We start from the raw sequence: 22,559 nt of genomic DNA, 5'->3' as shown, positions 1-22,559 counted from the left end.
TATATTTAGTCACATAAAAAAAAGTCTGGCCACGGCACAGTCGAGGAGTCTGGCGACGAGACAAGGCCACGGGACTGGCCTTTGTCCTCGCAAATATTCGGGTTGGTTTCAACATTGGTGGAACAAGGATTTCTACTAGATCCATATAATATCTTCATACTCCCGAAGTTATGTATATCTAGGATTCGCAAAGTTGTTGAAAGACACTGGTCTATCGACATATCAGTGCTCGCAGCTATGTACCTAACAGTTAGCACAAACCCTTGGCTAGCTCTTGAGGTCATTGGATTTAGGCTGTTCAAGCATATAACATACAAATTGTAGTGTACCCCTTGTACCATCGAGCTCTTTCCGGTAAAATTTGAGCGTTCTTTCATCAAAGTCGCTCTATACTCTTTCGCATCTTCTAAAGATATCGGCGGTGGTATATATTTGAGAACCATTTGGAAGAGCTCCTCAGCTAACTTTCCCGGGTGTCCCGAGCGAAGCACAGCTTCGAGGTCTGCCCTGATTTCGGGCTGCTGAGGTGTGACGGTTTTGGTTGTCGGCATCTTTTAAGATTGGATATTTTCAGGTCAGCATAGTGCCGAATGCAAAGAATAACAGAATAGATAAAAATTAAGCTACCTCGAGATCTGCCGAAGGGTCACATAGAAAAAATACTAGGATCTTGCGGTGCCCTGGCTTCGTTTGATCTTCCAATTGAAATGGCGAGACACGATGTTGGTATACGTTGGGGAAAACGATAGCCCGGTTGTCCTAATAAATGCCGAAAGCCGGGTTAATGAACAAATATCCTAGGGCTCGAGAGGATTTGACATGGCACACACGATAGTTTCCATTCGACCTAGCTCTTGTACCCCATAGCTGGCATTCATATCGTGAACAGTGCCCCAATTAGACCATTGGACGTGTGGGTTCCTATCAACCTGGACGGTTCGACGAAATCGAAGCTCGGAGTCTGTGATATTTTCCTGGGAATAGTAATAGATCCCGGTCGCTACAATCCGCTCGTTCTATGGTCGTCCAGGTTTTATTTTAGCAAGATCCTCTAAATGTAAAAAAGAGAAAAAAAACCATTAGATTATTTTGGTTTCAAGTTACCGTCATAGCTTCAACGTGCCAATTGCCTCCATTGTAAACCGGATTTTCAGGTGTTAGAATAATATTCGCGAGTTTAACAATAACCTTGACAGTCTTCCCGTTTAGTTTGACATCGTCGGTAATCTTAGGAGGAGACCACGCTCTTTGAAGGTATACGCTTCCCAGGTCCCAAATTTCGTGCTCATCAATTTCTGACTCATCATAATTATCGCTATCGATATATTCTAGCGCGAGATTTACGAAGTCGACAGTTAATTCTTGGTCGTTTTCATACTCTGATATTAACCTTTCCCAAGCGTCATTGTACACCTCCGTCGGAATCCTCCTTTTAGACTCTTGCCCATGATAATCAGTGACTTCTGTGGGGCTACCCGACCGGTGGCGGCGGTGGTTATTCTCGTTCAGATCCGCTAGAAGATGGTTAAACATCGGAACAAATTTTGAAAATATTTTCTCAAGAATTGGATAAAAGAGCTCTTTCTGGCCGGGTCCATTTAGATTGTTAATGTAGGACGAAATCTTTGTACTCGTCCCATCAGCGGAAACCTCAAATTCCGAAGGCAGCCAGCAAAATCTTTTAGACCACCCGTTCATGTATCGATCTGCTCTTGATGGTTCCACCACCCGAGAATCTCTGTTGACATCATAATCACGATAGCCGTCCCCAGAGTCGTCAGAATTGTAGTCAGATTCTCCACTGTAAGCGTCTTCATTGTAAGAGTGAATATAGCTCCCCGGTTCAAAGGCTCTGAGAGGGCATTGAATGATCTTCCCGTCAGTATCCACTGATCTCCCATAAATTATAGGCCACAAAGACGGATGCACAAGGTTGAGAACCGTATTATTTGTGCCTGGATGCCAATCCTTTTTCTCCTCGGGAACGTTTTCTAAAACCGCAACGGCTAAATAAGAGTTCCTTCGTATTTAGCGCCTTCCATCTCTCTCTTGATTTATCCTCGATGTTTGTTTCTCGACTTACCATCGATCAATTGTTGTCTTAACTCCTCATCGACCAACCCATCGGCCCTCCAAACAGCATCAATATCAGGCTCAATACAAGAACCACTTGCTTGAAGTTCTTCAATGTAATTTTTATAAGCTTTCAGCTCCTGATCAACGAACTCTATAGTTCTGGCATCCCAGACAATGACCGTGGGATAGGAGTAGCCGAGACGCTGTGAATCTTGCACCGCTGCCTCTTGTATCCACTTAGCCATGATCTTACGATCCATTATTTTTTTCTTCCAATCGGGCTTTTTTCTAATGGCAGTAGAGAAATTACGAAGGGCCTGGTCGATGAAGGTGAGGGCTATCGAAGATCCCTCTTCCAATGGGTGGGGGTATATGACCTTTGTAGCCATTGTCTTTACTCGTAGACGTCTAGACTTATGACTGAGACGGGATGAAATGATTAATTATAAGGAGAGTAAAGTATAAGAATTAAGCAGGATACACGAAAACGCGTGAGGATGAGGCCTGGGAAACGCGAAAGCACGAGGGGCGAATATGGTGCTTTTTATATGTAATTCGACCTTAGCGTTCTCGACTAACTTAGACTGAGGTGCAACTTGACATGGTAATTTCGCCAAGATGCATGAGTCTACCCTCTGCATAGTTCAGCTACGTGCTGCAGCTGCGCAGGTAATTTCATTCATTCCAATATTTTTGAGTCAGAGGAGTACTTACATATTAAATCTTTTCTTTTCTTTTTCTTTCTTTTCTTTTGTTTTTCGTGTTACTCACAGGCCTCATAAACTAGACACTAGACGTCGACTAAAGCTATAAGCTCAGATGAGCGAGCATCTCTCCAGTCCAAGATGGGAGATACAACACTACCAACACATAGGAATTCCGAAGAACCTGTCTAGAACCTGTTCAATTTAATACCTTACTTTTAGATACCAACTCAGTATCTTGGTGTTTGGGTAGATAGGCTTCAGAAGTACATTTTTTTTAAAAAAAAAAAACATTGATTCTCATAAACATAAGTTTGGAGAAGCTATTTCGCTTTAAAGGGGGTTATGAATGTGTGTATATGATGCATGATGATCGATGGTTCTAGTACTGTGACTAGGGCACTAGGGGGGTCTTTTCTCCCTATGTTTGTGCACCTCTATCTATCAGAAGTTGGGCTACCGCTTGATGCCCTCTACCTGTAGCCAGACGTAACGGCGTATCGCCGTTTTTATCTTTCGTTTCCATATTTGCGCCCTTGTCTAGTAGCAGCCGAACTATCCCCTCGTGGCCATTCCTTGACGCCCATGATAACGGTGTCAAACGGTTTCTTCCTTTTGATTTTCATAATTTCATTAGTGAACTATTCTTCAAATGACGGATAATTATACCTACGGTCTTTTATTTCTATATCCGCTCCCATATCCACCAGTACCCGTATTACTGACTCACGTCCATCCTGTGCAGCCCATAAAAGAGGTGTGAAACCGAAATTGGCATTGCCATCTATCTGTATGTTAGTGCTCTTGTTCATGATCAACGGTGCTAGCATATGAACTGCTGCAGTTCAAATTGATCGATTAACATCGATGAATTGCAGGCAGTATTGCACTCACCACCTTTAGTTTTGGGTTAGCGCCCTTGTCCGACAGTGAACGGGATACAAAGGAGTGTTACTCACTATCTCTCTCTTCGATATTGGCACCTTTATCTACCAGCATTTGGATAATTTTCTCATGTCCTTTTGTTGCAGCGCGTGATAGCATGCTGCGACCAAGTTTATCCTTGACCTCGATATTCGCGTCTTTATCCAACAGCGGCTGGACTACTGATCCATATCCTCTCTCCGAAGCATAAAATAATGACGTAAGACCACTTTTATCTTGGGCTTCAACGTCTGCACCCGAGTCTAGTAATAGTTGGGTCATTGCACCACGTTCATAGATCGAAGTCCACACTAATGCTGTGCGCCCTTGTTTGCCTTTTATTTTCCATTGAATTAGCGCCAATTTATAACAAATAACTCAGCAGGATAGTGGATATAGTTTAACTCACCGTCTTTTGCTTCTATGTTCGCCCCTCTTTCTAGGAGGAATCGGACTATTGATTCACGTCCTTCTTGTGCAGCCCACAACAGTGGGGTATAACTATAAACATCACCTTTCACCGCCAATATCAGCACCCTGATCAATGTGCCCACCGGGCAATGGATTACTGCCTTGTGCTCATTCCTAGAATTTTATAATGAAACCGTAGAGATTCAGTTACTTACTGTCCCTTCCTTCTATATCCGCGCCTCCATCCACTAGCAATCGGACTATCGCTTCATATCCTTTTTCTGCGGTCCATGATAATGGTGTACGACCACCTTTATCCCTTGTATTCGTATCTGCACCTTTATCCAATAAAATCTTGATCACCGATTTATATTGGTTCATTGTAGCTAAGGCGAGTGCTGTACGATCATTTTTATCTTTTCAGCAATTAATAGTCAGCATCGTTTCTAACTATCAGATCAAATGGACTACCATTGATTGCTTGGTCTCATACACGCTCCACCTGATCATGCATATTAGTAGTGGCGGTGTATAGAAACTCACCCTCTTTTGCTTCCAAATTTGCCCCGTTATCCACTAGTCTCCGGACCTCCGCTGTATATCCGTTTCGTGCAGCCCACAATAATGGCTCGTGGCCGTTACTATCTGTCAGCAGCTCAAACACTGCCTTATGCTCATTGTGCATGGCCCATATCGCCGGCGTGTATCTGGATATATTATCTTTTGCTTTTTTGTCAGCACCCTTGGCTATCAATACTCGGACCGCTGCTTCATGTCCTTCCTGTGCGGCCCACAATAGCGGTGTCCGAAAAGATCTATCGTGTGCCTCTATTTTTGCACCCTTTTCTATCAGCAAATGGACTACTTTATCATGTCCTTTTTGTGCTGCTTTTAAAAGTGGCGTCATGTTGGTTCTCTGGTCCCTCGCCTCCATGTTGGCGCCTCTGTCCACTAATATGTTGACTACTGCCTCACACCCACAATCTGCTGCTCGCCATAATGGTGTATAGCCGGATTTATCTTTCATTTCTGTTTCCGCGCCCTTGTCCAATAGCAACTGGACTACCGCTTCATGTCCATCTTGTATTGCACGCAACAGTGGTGTGTAATTGTCATCACGCTCTTCGTGATTGTCCATAGAATCTCCGTGGATTTCACTTTTTGATGGGAACCAACTATCATCGCGATGGGGCTCCTTCAACAGAGCCCTGATAACAACAGCGATCCCATTCCCTGACGCCCAAGACAACGCTGACCGCTCGTGTTTGGTATCCTTGGAGTTTATGTCGATGCTATCATCCGACTCGAGGATGAGTTTTACAACATTTGCAAGTCCAAAATATGATGCCACCATGAGAGTTGTAATATCCTCTGGGAAATCTGTATTGATATTTGCGAACGCGCCACTTGTCGAGGTGGTGTACAAGACCATGTTCGCCCAGTATATTCTAAACCAGGTTAGACATCGCCTTGTAGTTGTATCGCATAGCTTCAGGATCAAATCAATTTTCTCTTGCTCAATTTGTGACCCGTGCAAATGGGTCATCCAGTGTGTAGCCGAGTATTCAAGAAAGATTTTCCCTGGTAGATATTCGGGTATCAGAACTGCTTTCCCAAGATAATGGGTTTCGAGATCCGTGAAGAGCAGATTCTGGATACAAATATCAACAAGAACTCGGTGAGACTCTTGTAGTTGAATCGAGTGTTTCCATTTAAGGTCGCCTTCTGCGGGCTCGGGATCTGCCGCTAGGTTTTTCTGAACTAAGAATTCCTTCGCCGTATGGTGGAACAAGTATATCTTCGAGTCGAGAACCGTTACAAACAGACCACAGAGGTCACGTATATCATCACGAAAACGCCTTTCTGGTGTGAGATCAAGGTCCTTGTAGGAATGGTGATCATCATTAAGAGTCAGTGCCATGCACATCTCGTCTAGAGTTAGAGGCCGTGCTGCGGCAACTACAATTTGTAGTAGCCGTTTTGCTTGTTCAGGATTGCTGCTCCGAGATAGAATACCCTCGTATGCTTCATCAAGGGTTCTTGGGAGGTGTAATTCGGAAGTAACTTCGACCATTCTCCTCTTTGTTATCTCAACATTGACCTCGATGTCGTGTTCGATTGAGTCCAGGGTAAGGTGGACCCATAGATATGTTCTATTTGGAGTACGTTTGAATCTTTCCAATAAGAAAGTTCTTTCGCTATCCGTAAGTTTTATTTTGTCGCCGATATCATTAACCTTTGCTTCAGTAAAAACATCAATCTCCTTAGATATCTTGTCCATCTCATCTTCTCCATTTATATGAAGAAACGCGGACCCCGAGACCTTCAAAGAATGAAAGCCCTGGCGAATTTCACGATAAGGCCGACTCGTTACGAGAAATTTAAGGTTAAAAGCCGTCTCCGTGCGATATAACTTGTATAGTTCCCGGATAAGCTGAGATTTATCCTTGCATTCGTCGATTGCATCGAGAACGCAGACGATTTTGCCAGCTTCCTCATTTTGTGCGACGAGTAGGAGGGTCTCCCAAAGCTCACTGAATGAATCGGTGAATCCTTTTCCAGCTATCTCAAGGTGCTCGACGACCGCATCAGAAAGCAAGCCGGGTTTTGCTCGAAACAGTTGAAATAGCATACAGCATAGAGCCGTAGTAGCACTCCCTTGGCCTTCAAAGCCATCTTTGAAAAAGAAGTAACAGGTTGTAGTCGTCGGTAGGAAAATTGAGTCAATCAAGTATTTTGCAAGAACTGACTTTCCGCATCCAGGGTCAGCAGATACCCAAAGCATTGCTGATGACTCCCTCGCCTTCCAGTCCAGATATTGAGGATGGGAGGTAAACCACTCGCATGTTCCGGGGACCCGATGTGGGTGTAAATCTTTTTGATTTTTCTCTAGGGACTGATAAAGTTTCTTCAAGATATTTCTTTTTGTATCCTCAGGATCTGATCATGCATGTTATAATCAGCTTTGGGGACGTTAATTAATTCCGACGGTGTATTTGCAAAAGAAGTTTGATATATATGATACCAGCCCAAATTTATGTTTACATACCAGCGCCGACGTTGTTAAAGTTGATAACTCTAGTTGTGGATTAGTAAGTATATGATCAACTTACGAATGCAATATTGCGGACGGTTCTTACCCATAGTTTCCAATAGACCCTTGGATTCCTACTCGACTGTTTGTAGCCGTGAATGTTGTTTGTTCCATAATTTCGTACCAGATAGTCTAAATGCTACTATAAATGAACCTTGCAGAATATGTATTTTTTCACGAAAACTTTAGTATTTTAATATCGACCCTATAGCTAGCTATAGAGGGTTGAGGGTGTAAAGTAACGGTAAGAGTATCAATACACTAAGAGGTATGTACTTCTCATCTCAAGTCATCTAGATAAAATCTGCGATACATATATACAAAACTCATCATGTGGCACAGCTCAACTTCATGTTACCCCGCTTTCCATACAGCGAGTGTCATCATTAGTATTTACCTAAGACGGGACGTTAAGTCTACATGGCGGCATGGAAATCATTTATAGATATACATACAACTCTGGTATGTTCATCGCAGAAACGAGGATGTTCTATAAATGGGAAAACCGAGAGGACAAACCATGGATGACTAGTAGCTATACAATGCAATGGCCTAGGATGAAAAGGAAAAGCCAAGGGGAAGAAGGCTGAGTTAAAATCACGGGTGAATCGATCGATCGGTCAAAAGATTTAAATCATAAGAATACATATGCATAAATCTCCAACCAGAGCTGACTGAGTGATGGCGCGCGAAAGACAATGTGTATAAAATATATTGATATTGTATCGGCCGCCCGTCTAAAACTAGACTATTATGAACCCTACCATACGCCCATGAATTCACTAGGCTAACAGAAACTCGCAATCATATTATAGTTATACACAAGTCCTAGTAAAATTAACATTAATATTGCAGGTTTTGGACGGTTAATTTGATATCTAAATAACCTTATTATCTATGAGCAATACCGCGCCTATACATACCTAGGTACCTAGGTAGGTACTTATGGAGACATCTAAAAGCCAGCTTAAGCCAGAAGATACTCGTTACTCCAGTTTATATATATAATTGCAATCTTAGTGATTTTCGAGTACGTACGTCACACTGCCTAAGTTAGTCTACTAGCTATTATGGATCCATGGAGTATATAGTATCGTATTGGCATCTCGAACGCAAATGGGGCTCTCATTCCCCCAGAAATCACATGTATAACCTATCACAAACCCAAATCGAAAGGTGAATTAACTTCGGTTCCTGCTGCACATGCAACGTGCCAATCCCTCTGATTGGTCTCCCACCAGCCAATCCACAGCTCCAATTCGAACCGGTGGGGACCTCAGCTCGCCAAACTTGGATCTGGCGGAAACCCACTCTCGGAAGGGATGGATAGAGGTTGATGATGACTCCCGTTTCTGTAGCTTATCTCGGAAGTCCCCCGAGTAATCGATTACTCCAACTTAATATAATTAAACTTGGCCTTTTCCCCCTTAGTTAGCCAGCTCAAGATAGTTCATATTTCGAACGCACCCCTTAAGCTTCTAAATCTCCTTTCGGGTTTCCTCATTTTCACTCTTCTCCAGTAACCATTTCGAGCTTCAATCACACCGGTATTATCTTGATATCGCTAGAGATAAGCTAGATATCGATATATCTAAGATAGACATTCTGACTAACCCGCTTTAAACCCTCATCTCCAACGCACAACACAAAGCTCGTCGAGTCATACACAACCTCTCAAAAATGGCCGTCTTCCCAACCGCCCCTGAGCAGCAGCCCTCTAGCTCAACCATACCTCGAGCTCCAGTTCTACTCCCAGCGCAATCAGCTCCACAGGGACCGGTCACAATCCCTCTCGACCAGCCTGAACCGGTCGTAAAAGCCGTAAACATCGAAGATGGCGCGGAAGCCGGAGCCGATGCACCTTCAACGGCTCTCCGTCGCACTCCGCTCCGTCGGGATAGCATGAAACGACGTGAAGCGCTCATCAAGGGAAAGGAAGGCAGTAGAAGACGTCAAAGATGGGAGAATGGTTAGACTCCCTTTTTTTAACTTCTAGTTCCGCAAAAGGAACGAAAAACGTAACTAATCCCATCCCAAATATGACCAAAAACAAAAGACAACTTCTTAAACAACCCATCCTTCGCCCCTCCCACGGCCGAAGACTTTTCTCCAACGGCTCTTCACCCAAGGCGTGTCGTTCGTTACGAATTCGCAACACTTTGGGATCCATCCAATCCTGCCAAGTACGGCTATGCCACAGCTCACCACGTCCCATCTTCAGCTGCCAAAGGCGCAGGTAGTCATGACGAAAAGCGGGTTCCTAAGAACTTGAAGGACAGGCTTAAGCGCTCCAAAGGCGCAATGGACCTTTTGAAGTCCCTAGAGGAAGAAGTCAGGCGATATGCGGCTACGTTGTGGGGTTGTGTCGACGAATACTGTCATGGATCGAATGAGTGTGCTGTGGAGGACGATGAAGATGAAGAAGATAAGGATTGTGACAAAATGGACACCTCCGTTGACTTTGGAACTGCTAAAAAGTCGATCGTGGAAGAGGAAATGAAGGATTCTGAAGATGAAGAAATTGTGTTTGTCCCCCGGATGAAGACGATTAAGCTCGATTCTTCGGTTGAGGCCGCACAACAGGTTAAGGAACCGGTGGTACAGCGAGAGGTGTATATCCCTGTGCTCGGACCACCACTGGAAAAGTCGGTGTTCGAGGCACCGCATGATGACCAAGGAGCTAGCTTTGGGTGAGTCACATTCCAATATTCGGGTACTTATGCGGGAGGATGCTAATAGAAGTATAATTACAGCCGCTGGTTAGTGCATTCTATCGCTCTCTACTACGGCCTTAGGTCCTGGAGCGAAACTCAAGGTAGTCCGGCCAAGAGAATTGCGTTTGTAGGAGCACAACCGAACGAAAGAAAAAGGTTGAAATCGGGGCGGTTATTGAAGCATCCGAAGGCATTGCCAAGGCCATTGTGGATGATGTTGTAAACACTTCCAGGCCTCAAATATCTCATTCCACTAAGTCGAATGAAGGCTGCTTCGGTTGTTCGGTGGGCTTTTTTTCGTTTGTTTTTCTGTTCTTCTTCAGACCTTTCATTTATAATTTAGTCGTTATATACAAAACTATACTGGACAATAGTTTTATACCTCTAGATCGATAGGAGGTTTATAAAGCCTTGTTTGCTATATTGCATACCTTCTCCCGAAATTCAATATCAGTATCTCATCTCATAAGCTCGTAAAAAGATACTGTTCATAAATTGCATGTTCAGCGGTCAAGGCGGCAGCGCAACTCGAAAGATGGCAACCACAAAAAAGTCTAGTCACGAGACTAGTACTTTACACACATTTAAGTCATCCTAGAAGGCGCTAGGTGTTTCTTTCCATGCAGGACGACTTCCCCATCTTTTAGTTTCCACTCAATCAAGAATAATTATCGTATCGTCTCTAGCAAAGCATCAGGCACTTACGCAATATTGCTTATTCTGCAGAACAAAAACCACACGAACAACACAAACCCACAAGCCCAAAATCTGGAAAGCACCTAGTAATACATGTCCGCCTAATTTATATACGACTGTAGTCATAAGGTTCTTTGCAATTTTACCTCCTATTCGACTGAGAAGCTGTGACGAGGGAGTCGGGTGTTCTCACGCGTACGATTTAGTTTACAAGATAAACCGGAAGGTCATAATGATTACCTTCTTAGTAACATAGTCAGTTCAGTGCTTAAAGGCTATATTGATATTGATTTTTGTATCAAGGTCATTAGGCATTTATATAAGCCAAAGTAGAGTAGAATTACAGTTGATGTTTTGCTCCAGTAGTCAATAGGCTATAAACGTAAGTTGGAGCAGCTTGGAGTCGCTTGAGCTATCGAGATACAATCGAGAGGTCAGATTCCATTTTATATCATTACTTATTTAAACATCTCCGGCTATTGATCCCGGCTATTGGTCTGATTACAATTCACTTTGTAGATTTAAGATTGTTACGTAACCTACCTATGAGTTCTCTTTTAAACTTCTAGATTCTATCATATTTACCAGACGCCGAATGCAACGTCGATATCGACTGGATATTTGTTTTCGACCCTGCGGTTTCAGATGGAGTTGACAAGCATAGCTGCACTCCATTGCCTAAATTCGCGGTTATCAAACAAGTAGTAAGCCAAATACCGAACCGTCTAAACGTGGGGCTCGAAAAAACAAGCATCTGACCATATCCCATGGCAGACTAGTCTAGAAATACCAGGACCGTAACCGGGGAAACATGGGTATCCTTTTGTTTTTTGCCTTGAACAAATTATATTATCGTATGATATTATGTACTATTTTCCACATGCGTGCTAACGTGGATCTGATTCTGGGGCTCGTACATATTTTTAGAGAAGCTTCGGCCACCTCCTGGTGTTTTACGAGAGAACACGCTCAGGGTTTAGCGAACACTCGGTTGAAATTCACGTAAGTGGGACTTTTCGGTTGGGATCTTCCAGGGCCCAGGCTGGGTATGTGACAAGGTTGGGCTGCAGATCCGGATCAAGCGAACCAAACCATTGATGTTACAGCTGTCAGAATTTCAATTCAGGCTTAAGCCACGATAAAATTCAGCCTGCGGCGCCTAGTAGAAGACAAGCCTTAACGAGAGTGCGAACTCAAAATTCTTCATATGCATATTTGCTGTCGATATAGCTTATTGTGTATACGCCGACAAAGCGACAGGTTAACATCCACATACATCGATATGGATCAGATCGATCAAAGCGTGACATCAAGAAATTGGTTGCTTATTCGAAAAAATACGAACAGATGCCGCACCGATATCGCGTATACCGACATTCGGTTCGACAGCCGGTTCGACGGCCCGTGAATAACAAAATGTAGACGAGTTCGAACCGGTAAGCTCTATGGCTTGAAATTATATGCATATATGTTTAAGCATTTGAGTAGTTATAATATGGACTATAAAAGACGCCTATCCGCCACTTCCAATTAAGTGACACAACCTCCAAAGACTTTAAATCTATATATATATATTTCGAAAACAACCCCTCAAGAAACTCTTCCTTTCACCTCCATCTTTTTTATAACCATAAAAATGCAGATCAAAAGTCTGATTGCCGTCGCCATTGTTGGCTTGAGCCCTATTGTCAGCGCCACCGCCTTTACATGCCCTAGTAACAAGTACTTCTACTGTTGCACCAACTCCTCACCCTTGGGAGGAACCTGTAAGTTTAGTCAAGTTCATACATTAATCCGATTTCTCGCTTCTCTAACGGATTTATTTCTCCTCTGTAGGTGTTCCTGGCAACGCGGATGTTGGCTGCCCCAATACCGGACCGCTGTTCCATGCTTGCTGCAGCAGCGGCGCTTATGAATGCACTTGGGCAACTGTCAAACCCGTGGGCGTTTTCACATGCCTTTGCCCTTAAGTGGAGTTGGATATATAGGAAAGAAATTGCATTTGGGATTAGCTGTTCTTATGTCGACTTTAGAGTGTACATATAGTAGCACTGGAAATTATATGGGAATCCTCGCGTCGGGATGACGAGGTGAAGCTGGAGACTTCGATCTGTGGGATCCCGGGAATAGGGTCATGTTAACTACCATACGGTGGATAAATATAGTAATAAGTTTCGAATTGTCTAAATTTTCGAAACTTGAAGAATATATATCAATATTCCGTAAATCAAATGTTGTGTGCACTTGCATTATAACGTGCTGTCGTATTAATCCATGTTGCGCGTTTAAATGCCAAATCAAGATCGATCGATCGATTCGAATTCAGGAATTCATAACTCTATAGATGTAAAAAAAATCCCCTTAGCATAAACTTTCTGATTTCTAATTTTTAATCGAGTAGTCCAAGGTATGCCAGCATGTCAGTAGAGGCCGAAAAAATAATAGAATTAGCGCGATATCCATGTTTCCAGCCTGGGGCGCATGTAGTGAAATAAATGTTATAACGTCAAAGATTTTGATGTTCCAGAATTTACAACATCGATATCAATATATCATTTTTAAACGATTCCAAATAGGTAAATCTTCATGCAGGTATCATTTACTCTCTCGGAACCTATACACTCTGGGTTTATAATTATTCATTAAATTTATAAAAACTATTCACAAGCGATAGGCCAATTTTTAACACATATTATTGTGTAGCATTGACCTAACTAGCTAACCTAGCAGGTATGTATGGATGAAATCCGGTGAAATGGGTAATACCCCGCAAATTTGTCGGGTGATAGCAAAGATACATTGCAATCTCTACCATATAGCTGTTTGGTTTGCAGATCAAGGCTGGGGTACCCGGGCGTAGATTCAGCTTAAGGCAGACTACATATGAGTCAACATTGCAACTTCATGTACTTTCCTTCTCCCAACGGACAAAATAAACGTCCTTCTACAAACAGAAAATTCAAAAAGTTGAAAGAACAAATGAGTCCTTAGATATAGTTAGATTTTAGGTATTGACTTACATATACTCGCGAACAAGTAGAAGTACTTAAATACAGACCCTAATTCTCGACTCCTTCTCGAATCTGAATTCTCATCTGCACTATCGAGGTTGATCCCAAACTCATTCGGATAGCTAACACCAAAATACCACACAATGTCAACACTTTTCGTCCCCCTCGAAATCCAATACCACATCCTCTCCTTCGCCATTCTCGACTGGACATCCCAACCTTCTCTCCACAAGGTCTGTAAATCGTGGCAATTCTACATCGAAACTTCCCCAGAAGCTTTCTCGGCGCGGTATACCAACACTCATTGTCACAAAGCAGGTCAAGAAGAATTCTTTTTCAAGCCTCAACTCCACAACGCCATAGCCTACTGTCACAAAAACTTCTACAAAACCCAGGAAGACCCTCCAAAGTTCTCCCCCTGTGTCTTTGAAATAAGCGAAGAAGATGGAGATGTCGCAAGCATATCCTTGGAGATTAACTTGGAAATGTTTTTCGAGGATCCGATATACAAGCCTGCGGAAATAAAATTCCGTAACGGAACCCTAGAGCTATCCATATCACCAAAACATCCAATCTTGCCGCCGACTTACATGACGATTCTATATCCCGACAACTATAGTTTCCGCCATCCATGGTTTTACGGTCCGATACCTCCATACAAAGACGCTATTGCCGATGCAGAGTTTACGAAAACCGCTACTGTTGGTGACTTTTTGATGAGTATCCCTCGGACCATAGATTCAATGATGGAGTTTTTGTACCTGTCTTCTGATCACGCTAGTGGGGAGAAAGCTATGCTAATAAAATATTTTGAAACGTCGTTGAGGGTTGGAAGTTGTCGCGATGGCTATCAGGGATTGTTCTTGTTTGTGAGGGAGGTAAACGGGGGCCGGGACTGGTGTTCGAGTCGCTATCCAGCGCCTGGGGGGGTATACTACTAGTACCTACTAAGACTGGTATATATTTTATGCAGTTCCCCATACAATTTTTGGAATCTAATTCGGCTACTCCGCTGACATCTACGGCACGGGTTGAAGACTGCTGTTAGCTTCGAGGCTATAATGAAATCTTTAAATGGCCAAAAGGTCATCCTGAAATTGCATGAACATCGTTCTTTCTATTCTTTGATACAGATGAATCTATACTTACCCATTTACTCTACAGTTATCTAATTTTATATCTACACGACCTACGAACCTACTACTTCTACGACTCTCTTATTGCCCTCCCCAAAGAATCGTCACTTTCTCCGTCGTCCTTCTCAATCCTAGTAACCGAAGTTTTAGAAATCTTCCTCCCCGACCTAGTCATCTTATATCCTGGTCTATAGATAATATTTCTGACATTGACAGGCGTATATGCGCCCCCGACTTTTCTATTAGTAGTAGCGTTAGGCGTATATTTCCCCGGTGTTGCTTCTCTCATAAGCCTCTCTATCGGGACATACGGCGGACCAACTCTCCGAATCTTTGGTAGAGTTGAAACGGGGGTATCTGGTATATCGTCAGTAGTTCCTCTCCTTCGGGGTGTTAGTTCTTCGAAACGTATTTTGAGCTTTGAGGATTGTCTCTGTGTGGCTTGTGGAGTTACTTTTGCTGTTTCTTCTTCTCCTTCTTCTGGGCCTCTTTGTTCAAGGTCGGGTGTATTATTCCCCTTGAATCCCGTAGCTCTAAACATGGTCCTCTTATTCATCTCAGCAATCGTATCATAGTCCCGCCCTTTGTCACCAAAATTTAAAAACCCCAAATCCTGCGTAACGTTTTTGAGCTTCCTTTCCCATTCATCCCACCACCTTCTACTCCTAAACACATGGTCATCCGGATACCGTTTCATCTGATACTTCCAAAACCCATGATTCACAAATCCAGCCCACGCATTAGCCGTAAGTTTATTCTGTCGACTCCACGAATCTTGTTCTTCCCATTCTTCACTCAACGGGGTTGGTATTATCTCCCCTCCAAAGCCGGGCCTCAATTCCCGACCTAACTGTTCCCCTAGAGTGTGAATTAAACACGTTCTCACCATTTTCGTGGGATTGTAGAATGTCAAGTTGATCCCATCAACACTATCAGCTCCACCGAATAATAACCCACCAACAGGAGCGGGGATCGGATCGGCCACCCCCTTCCCACCAGCCCTCCTCAAATCCCATTTTAACATATCCTCAAACGATGGACATGACAAAACCCAAGCTCCGGAATCACCTGGGTCTGAAAACCAGGGGCCTGAACCGGCGCTTACGATACCACATTTGACTTCCCAGTATCTTTGTACTTTATGGATTTCGGGATGTTCTTCGTAATGCTTGCCGAGCATTATACGGACATCGGCGTTGAGGGAGAGCACGGTACCCTTTGTGAGACCTGTTGTTCGGCCTATTTTTAAGACTTCGGCACCGATTGGGAGATTGGTCCAACCTCTGGCTTCTACGCGGAACCGACGACCGCCCTTGTTGTCGCGGCCGGTGTAGGTGAATGTATTTGTTCCGATGCGTTCTAGTAGTTTTTCATCATTGGGTTAGTCACAATACGTAGTCTTAGCGGGTAAGTGACTATAGATATTAACTTACCAATCTTCGGTTTAATCACAACCTGATCCATGATCCATGGTCCATCCTTCATCTGTGCAATCCTCCAAGCCGAGGCCACAGTCCCTCCAAAGCTAGTACCACCTTTTCCATATTCCTCGACTAGTTTATCATGAAGTTTTAATTTCTCTTTACCCTTGCGTGTAAGAGTTTCTGCGAGGGCGTATTTACCCCTTGTATATGCGCAGATGGCTTCGTGCATCAATCCGTCGATTTGGTGGCCTATTGCTCTAGTTTCGTATGTGATATCCTCGATGCTTGGGCAGATCGGCTGGCATGAAGAAGCATTTATTATGTAGTTGGAGCGGTGGGGCCAGAGAGAGGCGTGGTTGTCGAAGTACATCACCTATATGTCATCTATTAGTATATTCTACGATCTCCAATTAATCTTCCATGAAGATAAACAGTATACGGGGGATAATACATGATGGCAAGTCATGGCATAAACCCTTCCCCTCCTATCTGTCATATACCCTGCCAAAGTACCCGATCCATAATCTCCTTTGGCGCTCAATGAGTTACCTATATTTGGTCTGTCTTGGTAGTTCGCTTTCAAGCCTTCGTCACTTGATGGGATATCGAGCCGTGCAATCCATCGAAGTCCATATGTGAATGCGTCTAGCTCATGTTGATAAAGTTTTTGGTCCCAGCGGATTTTATGGATGTTTGCCATTGGTGAGTGTGGGGGTGGGGTTGGTGAAAGACTCAAAGAAGATAGTGTTCCTGGAGAGTTAGATGGCGATTCGGATTTGGATTTGGAGTTGGCATTAGAGTCGGGGGTGGGTTTGGGTTTGAATTTGGGGCTGGGACTAGACTTGGATTTGGGATTGGGATTAGGGGGTGTGTAGGGTGTATAAATTGTCTTCTGCGGTGGGGTATCTGTCTCGAGAGAAGTGGTTTGCGCAGCCTTTGGGAAGAAGAAAGAGGGCCATCCGACTCTTACACCTGGCCGAGAGCCTCCCTGCGCGAGGATATGTGGTTTTTGCTCTTCTTCCTCTTCCTCTTCCTCCTCATCTTCTTCGTCTTCATACTCCCCTTTCCCGCCTACTAACCCATAGCTCCCAAAGAACCTCGAATTCCCACTCTTTACAAAGACGGCAAGTTCATCTCCAAACCTCATATTCCTCAACATTCCCTCTGCAACCTGTTTAATCTTCCCCGTTTCATTAGTCGAGACCATAAGGAACAAACAACTACCATTGACAGTAGTATTATAATCGTGCAATATGTGACGAGCATTCATGTACACAAACTCCGAGAATAACAAACACCAAGTACAATTCTGGTAATTTTCTCTTAGGTACTTCAGGAGCCGTACTCGAAGTGGTTGAAATGCATGCTCGTGGACTTCTCTTATATGTTGAAGCTCCATCCTAGGAGCAACAAGTGATATTTGAGAAAGTAATGCTTCATCTTCTTTCCTTAACCATCCCAATAACTTCCTGGCAGGTCTTGACTCCGGATCGTATAGACCTAAATGACGCCATAGCCTTACCGCGGGCTTAGCAATCAGTCTTGGGATTTTTCGGCTCTTAGGACGTTTATAGGGGGTTTGGTCTGGTGGAGGGGTAAAAGGGTCTTCCCGGACACGATCCGGGTGGGTGTTAAGCAGGTGACACTTCCTGACGTGCCATTCTTTGGAAAGGGCAACATCGGAGAGGTGGGTCGTGCGGAGGTCTGTGTAGGAGGAAGGATGGAGGAGGTTGCGGAGGGCGGTATTGTCTGTTCTTGGGGGTTGAGCCAAAATTCTATTATTAGTATCGGTAATGGTATTGAGATCTTCAGATGAAGTTGTGAAAATACTGGCGGTGTCGGAGTTTTCTGCATTATTGTCGAGGGACCCTGTGGGGGTATTTGGTGGAGAGATGCAGTAGATTGGTGAACTGGATGGTTCGATATCAGATTCGACGTCTGATTGCTCGATGTAAGCTTCATGATTTGGTTCGAGAATTGTCATATTCAATGCTCGTTCTTCTTCTGTAAATGATATCTCTGGCTCCTCAACATCGTCAATATCTTGGACTACTGAAGGTTGGATTTCCTCGAGTTCATCAACCTCAATCACAGTTGCACCAACCCCTTCTCCCTCTTCTCCCTCCTCCTCCTCCTCCTCATCATCATCATCACCACTGCCTTCCCCACCAATAGTCGTAGTCCTTTCACTCTCCTCAACCAGTTCTCCCTCTTCTTCTTGCTCTAAAACTCTCCTCTTCCCCTTCCCAGCCGGAGTGCCCCTCCCCACCTGTTCCCTATTCACAAAATCCCCAGTAACATCCCTCAAAACCTCGAACTTCGCTAACCCCCTCCTCCCCTGCCGCCCATACCCCCTTCCACCACTCGTCTTCATTTTCTGCGCCGCAACGCTCCTCAATGCCATAATATCCCGTTCCGAAAATCCAACAAATGGAGTCCCATCTTCCCCTTCCCCTTCCTCATATTCATCTCGAGCTCCATATATCCCTTGCCGTTGGTCATATTCTTCGTTATCAGAACCTATATGCGTTTTTGAAGGTGGAATTATCGTCTGTCGACGACGCTCTGAACGCGGGGTTGGCGATGATATACCTGTTGTAATATTTTCTTTATTTTTAGGGATATATGGTTTTTGACGGTGAGGTCTGCGGGGGGTGGACATTCTTCGTTATATCGTAGAATAGGTGGTTCGTTCTACGGGTTTTATTATTATTCTTCTTCTTTACCGTATGTATACCCGTATATATTGGGGTATATATGAGTAGAAGTATTTCTTTTATGTGCTATATGGTATTAATTTCAATTCTCTGTCCAAGTAATAAAATTTGTAGAAAGAGAACTTACGTGAATCATACTCCTCTGTTGTGAAAAAGAAGTAGAGGGAATATCGCTGTACAAATCTTGCGTGTGAGGATTCGAAACTAATTAATTTCTTTGTGACGATTACGTTTGGTGGATCGTTTCGCGGCTGCTAGACCGGAGCTTATCTATGTATGTTAGAGAAACAGCCCTAGGTTGGTATCTCAAAGGACCTCTGTCGAAACATTAGTATCATCGGTCTAAAGGCACTAAAAAGAGGCTGCTTGTAGGCAACTAGGTCGTTATGAGACTGAATTCATGAAACTTTCTGTGCGACCAAACTTTGAAAGAGAAAGAAAAAGAATCTGTCGACGCCGCATTAGCCATCGCCATTTCCATTAAAATTACCATACACACAAGGAAAAGGCAGAGAGAAAAGGAGCCAACAACTAAAAAATAGGCTTGAAAAACGTATCGACATAAGTATTTCGCAGGAGCGATAGCAATAGCAATAGGAACAGTCATAGTCGTAGTAATATTATGAAAAAAATGCAGATAAACCTTTGATACCCAATAGACCCAACAAAAGTCAAAACCCAAGGACCTTTAAGTAGGAGGAGGCGACGTTGGCGGCGGGGGAGGAGGTGTAGGTGTCCCCCTATCATCCAACGTGCTCGTCGAACTACTCTCAGTCTCAGGCGACCTTGTCAATGACCGTCGTTTCAGCTTAACGTCCATCGAGGCCTTTTCATTCTCTATATTGTCGTCCATAACACCCAGATGCCGTAGACTCGAACTGCTCTTTTTATGACCCATCCGTAATCTCCCCTTTGTCGGTGTCCCACGTAATGTACCATCGGAATCGGGGCCAAGTGGAGACGCACTGCTTCTAGCCCGTGGTCTAGTCGTTGTTCCCGAGGATACGGATGGTTTTCTGGCCGGACGTCCGCTAATTCCGGGAAAAACTGGCCCGGTGGGTGTGGAGCTTGATATTCCAGCGCCAACAATCACGCCGTGACTATTCATCGGCGGTAGATAACCTGTTTCTAGAATACTAGTTTTGATAGCTTCAACTTCTACCGCTCGTCGTTCGTTTTCTTTTTCCCAGTAATCGCTGCGATATATTTCCCATCCTTCCCTAAAATCTGCTGAGAAATGTTTCGCAAGTATGACCAGTTTGACATTCATTCCTGATTCCAAATAATCGTCTGGGTCGAATCCATCCGGTATAACAGGTTGCTGTCGCGTAGTATTCCCCAATGCCCTCTGCGCCAATGCCACATCAGCCGCAGACCTCGGTGGGGGTGTCCCCGGGGTTCCAGGTACAGTGGGTCCAGCTCTAAGTCCAGTAATCCCACCAGGTCTCATAGCATTCGAATGTCCTCTAGCCCTCACATGATGCACCATCCTCGGCGGGGGCACTCTTTTCAATCCAACCGAATAAATCCACCCGAGGGGATGTCGTTTCGCCACGATCTCTGACCAATCCCTCATTCTTTGCGAAAAGCTGCGATTGACGACGACGAGTTTGACATTAAACATCCTAAGACCTTTATTCACGTTTCCCACCAATCTTCTCGGCCATATCATTGTTTTGGCATATAAGCCGCTCATCCAGAAGAGAAGGCCTGTTACTATGCCACCGAGGAGACATAAGTTTTGGAAGGTGGAGATTATGGAGTATGGAGATGGACCGACGATGTAAACCGCGTTGAAGAAGTACCCGATCCAGAGACAGAGAAGGAAAAGGAAGACGGTGTATTTTCGACGACGTAAATGGAGTCTTTGGTATTGAGCCCGTAATGAGGCTTCGAGGATGATGAGGTTTAGGTATATTGTCGGAGGGGAAGTAGGGTGGTTATCCAGTGGATTCGGAATTGTTGGACGGTGGGCAGAACTCGGGGCACCAGCAGAAGTAACCGTGGTTGCAGCATCATGGGCAGCGAACGAGCTGCTGGAACCCGTGCCAGCTGAAAGAGAGGAAGTAGAGTCGGCGGTATGAGGGACATGGATGGAAGGGGTCTGAACGTATGCGGTTGCGACTTGGGCGGCTTTTGAACCGACGGAGGGCGTGCCTTTAATGATCTGGTCGAGGCGTGATTCTTGGCCGGTGCCGACGTTTGAGGGAGGTAGATTGGAGTCGGATTCGGAAGGTTCGTCGGCCATGATTATTATTATTATAAACAAATAAAAACTACTAAGCAAATCTGAGAAGAAGAAGGAGATTGGTGCGAATCATGGGGAAGTATTAGTGAGACTCCGAATGTGGAGAAGGAGAAGGAAGAGGAGGAGGATAAGATTGTATGGATGGATGGGGGAGAAGCAAATCGCGGGTTCGGACGGGTATGTTTCTGTTTCAAGTCAAGTTAAGCAGAGATTATGACCGCATTTAATAACAAGGATCTTATTTATACAAATGATATAGTGAAGTATAAAGTATATACAATTAAAAGAAGAACAGAGCAGTAGAGCAAGACAATTTAGATCGAAGCCGAAGAGAAACTGGTGATGGTAAGATCAGAGCTAGAAGAAGAGTAAGAGCAAGAGTGGTGAGATTGGTGAGAGGGATCTCTCAATCTCAACAACACCAAACACCACGTTGGGACTTCTTCTGGAGAACATACTAAACCAACCCCGTGATGTCGATTTGATGCAACTGCCACCGGGATCAGTCGATAGAATCCGGCTAGACCGACATGATGGAGCCAATGGGATGTCTTCGAAGGGGAACATGCATATGGCGTTCAGTCCGAACCAAGGTTGTTCTTCGCGAGGTCGACGCAATCAGGAAGCTGTATAGTATATTCCACCTATTCAAATTCACTACTGTGAGAGTCAAGATCAAGATCACGATGCGATAAGATCGTTCATTCTTATAATTATTATACCATCCCCGATCGATGTTAGATATTTTTCTAGTTAAGTCTGACTAAGCCTTCGAGAATTAAAATTCCTCAACGATATTGTTAACTAAATCCAGTCTAGCTCTGCAGAGACTGTACTGTGTACTATACTTCCGGACTTTAACTATAAAGTCCGCCATCAAACTGAATTTAATGTCCGATTGAGCGCCAAATAGACTACGTAACCACGCTGCTGCTGCACCCGGATTACACCCTGGATTATAATTACATCCTTGGAGAGCCCCTCAGCCTTGTTAGAAGGTACTAAGGTACCTAACAGTCAGGAATTAAACATTCCATCGGTCGAATTGTGACAAAAGAAAGGAACGGGCTTCGGGGTCTTAAGGGCTCCGAGTCTGCAGCGTGTGCACCTTAAATACACTTTTATCGCCACACTCTCGAACTCTTTCGATTACTTCACTTCTTATTAATATACATATTCATATTCATATTCATCTTACTTAAGTATCTACTTAAAATACGATTTTCAAATATATATTCATTCATCCATCCATCGATTGATTGATTTTTGTTTAGCAAATATACTTAATATCATACAGTTGCCGTTTCAATCAAGCTGCTGTAATTGGGGCACACGAGCGACCGTCAAGCTGTCTTTCCGGCTCCTGAAACCCTTCCGATTCAACATCACCAACACCCGTCAGCT

The 22,559-nt window shown here is 44.0% G+C and overlaps 7 protein-coding genes across 7 annotated transcripts; 3 read left to right on the top strand and 4 right to left on the bottom strand.

The window, feature by feature from the left end:
- Window positions 1–222: 222 nt before the first annotated feature.
- AOL_s00109g75 (uncharacterized protein) lies at window positions 223–2,465 on the bottom strand (the record flags this gene model as incomplete). The annotated part of the gene is made up of 6 exons (XM_011126556.1): window positions 223–235; window positions 316–551; window positions 628–759; window positions 831–1,016; window positions 1,105–2,006; window positions 2,084–2,465. The coding sequence occupies 6 exons, from the start codon at window positions 2,463–2,465 to the stop codon at window positions 223–225; spliced, it is 1,851 nt and encodes a 616-aa protein (XP_011124858.1).
- Window positions 2,466–3,289: 824 nt separating this feature from the next.
- AOL_s00109g74 (uncharacterized protein) lies at window positions 3,290–7,323 on the bottom strand (the record flags this gene model as incomplete). Its single annotated transcript, XM_011126555.1, has 8 exons — window positions 3,290–3,421; window positions 3,503–3,564; window positions 3,740–4,039; window positions 4,114–4,218; window positions 4,331–4,531; window positions 4,659–7,055; window positions 7,165–7,193; window positions 7,256–7,323. 8 exons carry the CDS (start codon window positions 7,321–7,323, stop codon window positions 3,290–3,292), a joined length of 3,294 nt encoding a protein of 1,097 aa, XP_011124857.1.
- A 1,566-nt stretch (window positions 7,324–8,889) lies between these two features.
- AOL_s00109g73 (uncharacterized protein) lies at window positions 8,890–10,146 on the top strand (the record flags this gene model as incomplete). The annotated part of the gene is made up of 3 exons (XM_011126554.1): window positions 8,890–9,178; window positions 9,266–9,899; window positions 9,963–10,146. 3 exons carry the CDS (start codon window positions 8,890–8,892, stop codon window positions 10,144–10,146), a joined length of 1,107 nt encoding a protein of 368 aa, XP_011124856.1.
- A 2,109-nt stretch (window positions 10,147–12,255) lies between these two features.
- Window positions 12,256–12,589, top strand: AOL_s00109g72 (uncharacterized protein; the record flags this gene model as incomplete). The annotated part of the gene is made up of 2 exons (XM_011126553.1): window positions 12,256–12,385; window positions 12,456–12,589. 2 exons carry the CDS (start codon window positions 12,256–12,258, stop codon window positions 12,587–12,589), a joined length of 264 nt encoding a protein of 87 aa, XP_011124855.1.
- A 1,184-nt stretch (window positions 12,590–13,773) lies between these two features.
- On the top strand, window positions 13,774–14,571 carry AOL_s00109g71 (uncharacterized protein; the record flags this gene model as incomplete). The annotated part of the gene is made up of 1 exon (XM_011126552.1): window positions 13,774–14,571. The coding sequence occupies one exon, from the start codon at window positions 13,774–13,776 to the stop codon at window positions 14,569–14,571; it is 798 nt and encodes a 265-aa protein (XP_011124854.1).
- Window positions 14,572–14,836: 265 nt separating this feature from the next.
- AOL_s00109g70 (uncharacterized protein) lies at window positions 14,837–18,852 on the bottom strand (the record flags this gene model as incomplete). The annotated part of the gene is made up of 3 exons (XM_011126551.1): window positions 14,837–16,125; window positions 16,200–16,563; window positions 16,642–18,852. 3 exons carry the CDS (start codon window positions 18,850–18,852, stop codon window positions 14,837–14,839), a joined length of 3,864 nt encoding a protein of 1,287 aa, XP_011124853.1.
- A 743-nt stretch (window positions 18,853–19,595) lies between these two features.
- On the bottom strand, window positions 19,596–21,155 carry AOL_s00109g69 (uncharacterized protein; the record flags this gene model as incomplete). The annotated part of the gene is made up of 1 exon (XM_011126550.1): window positions 19,596–21,155. The coding sequence occupies one exon, from the start codon at window positions 21,153–21,155 to the stop codon at window positions 19,596–19,598; it is 1,560 nt and encodes a 519-aa protein (XP_011124852.1).
- Between the last annotated feature and the right edge of the window lie 1,404 nt (window positions 21,156–22,559).

Source organism: Orbilia oligospora, assembly GCF_000225545.1.
Source record: "Orbilia oligospora ATCC 24927 unplaced genomic scaffold scaffold00109, whole genome shotgun sequence".
NCBI classification, from domain to species: Eukaryota; Fungi; Ascomycota; class Orbiliomycetes; order Orbiliales; family Orbiliaceae; genus Orbilia; species Orbilia oligospora.
The sequence above is the reverse complement of the archived record's forward strand: the minus strand, read 5'-3'. Positions and strand labels throughout refer to the sequence as shown.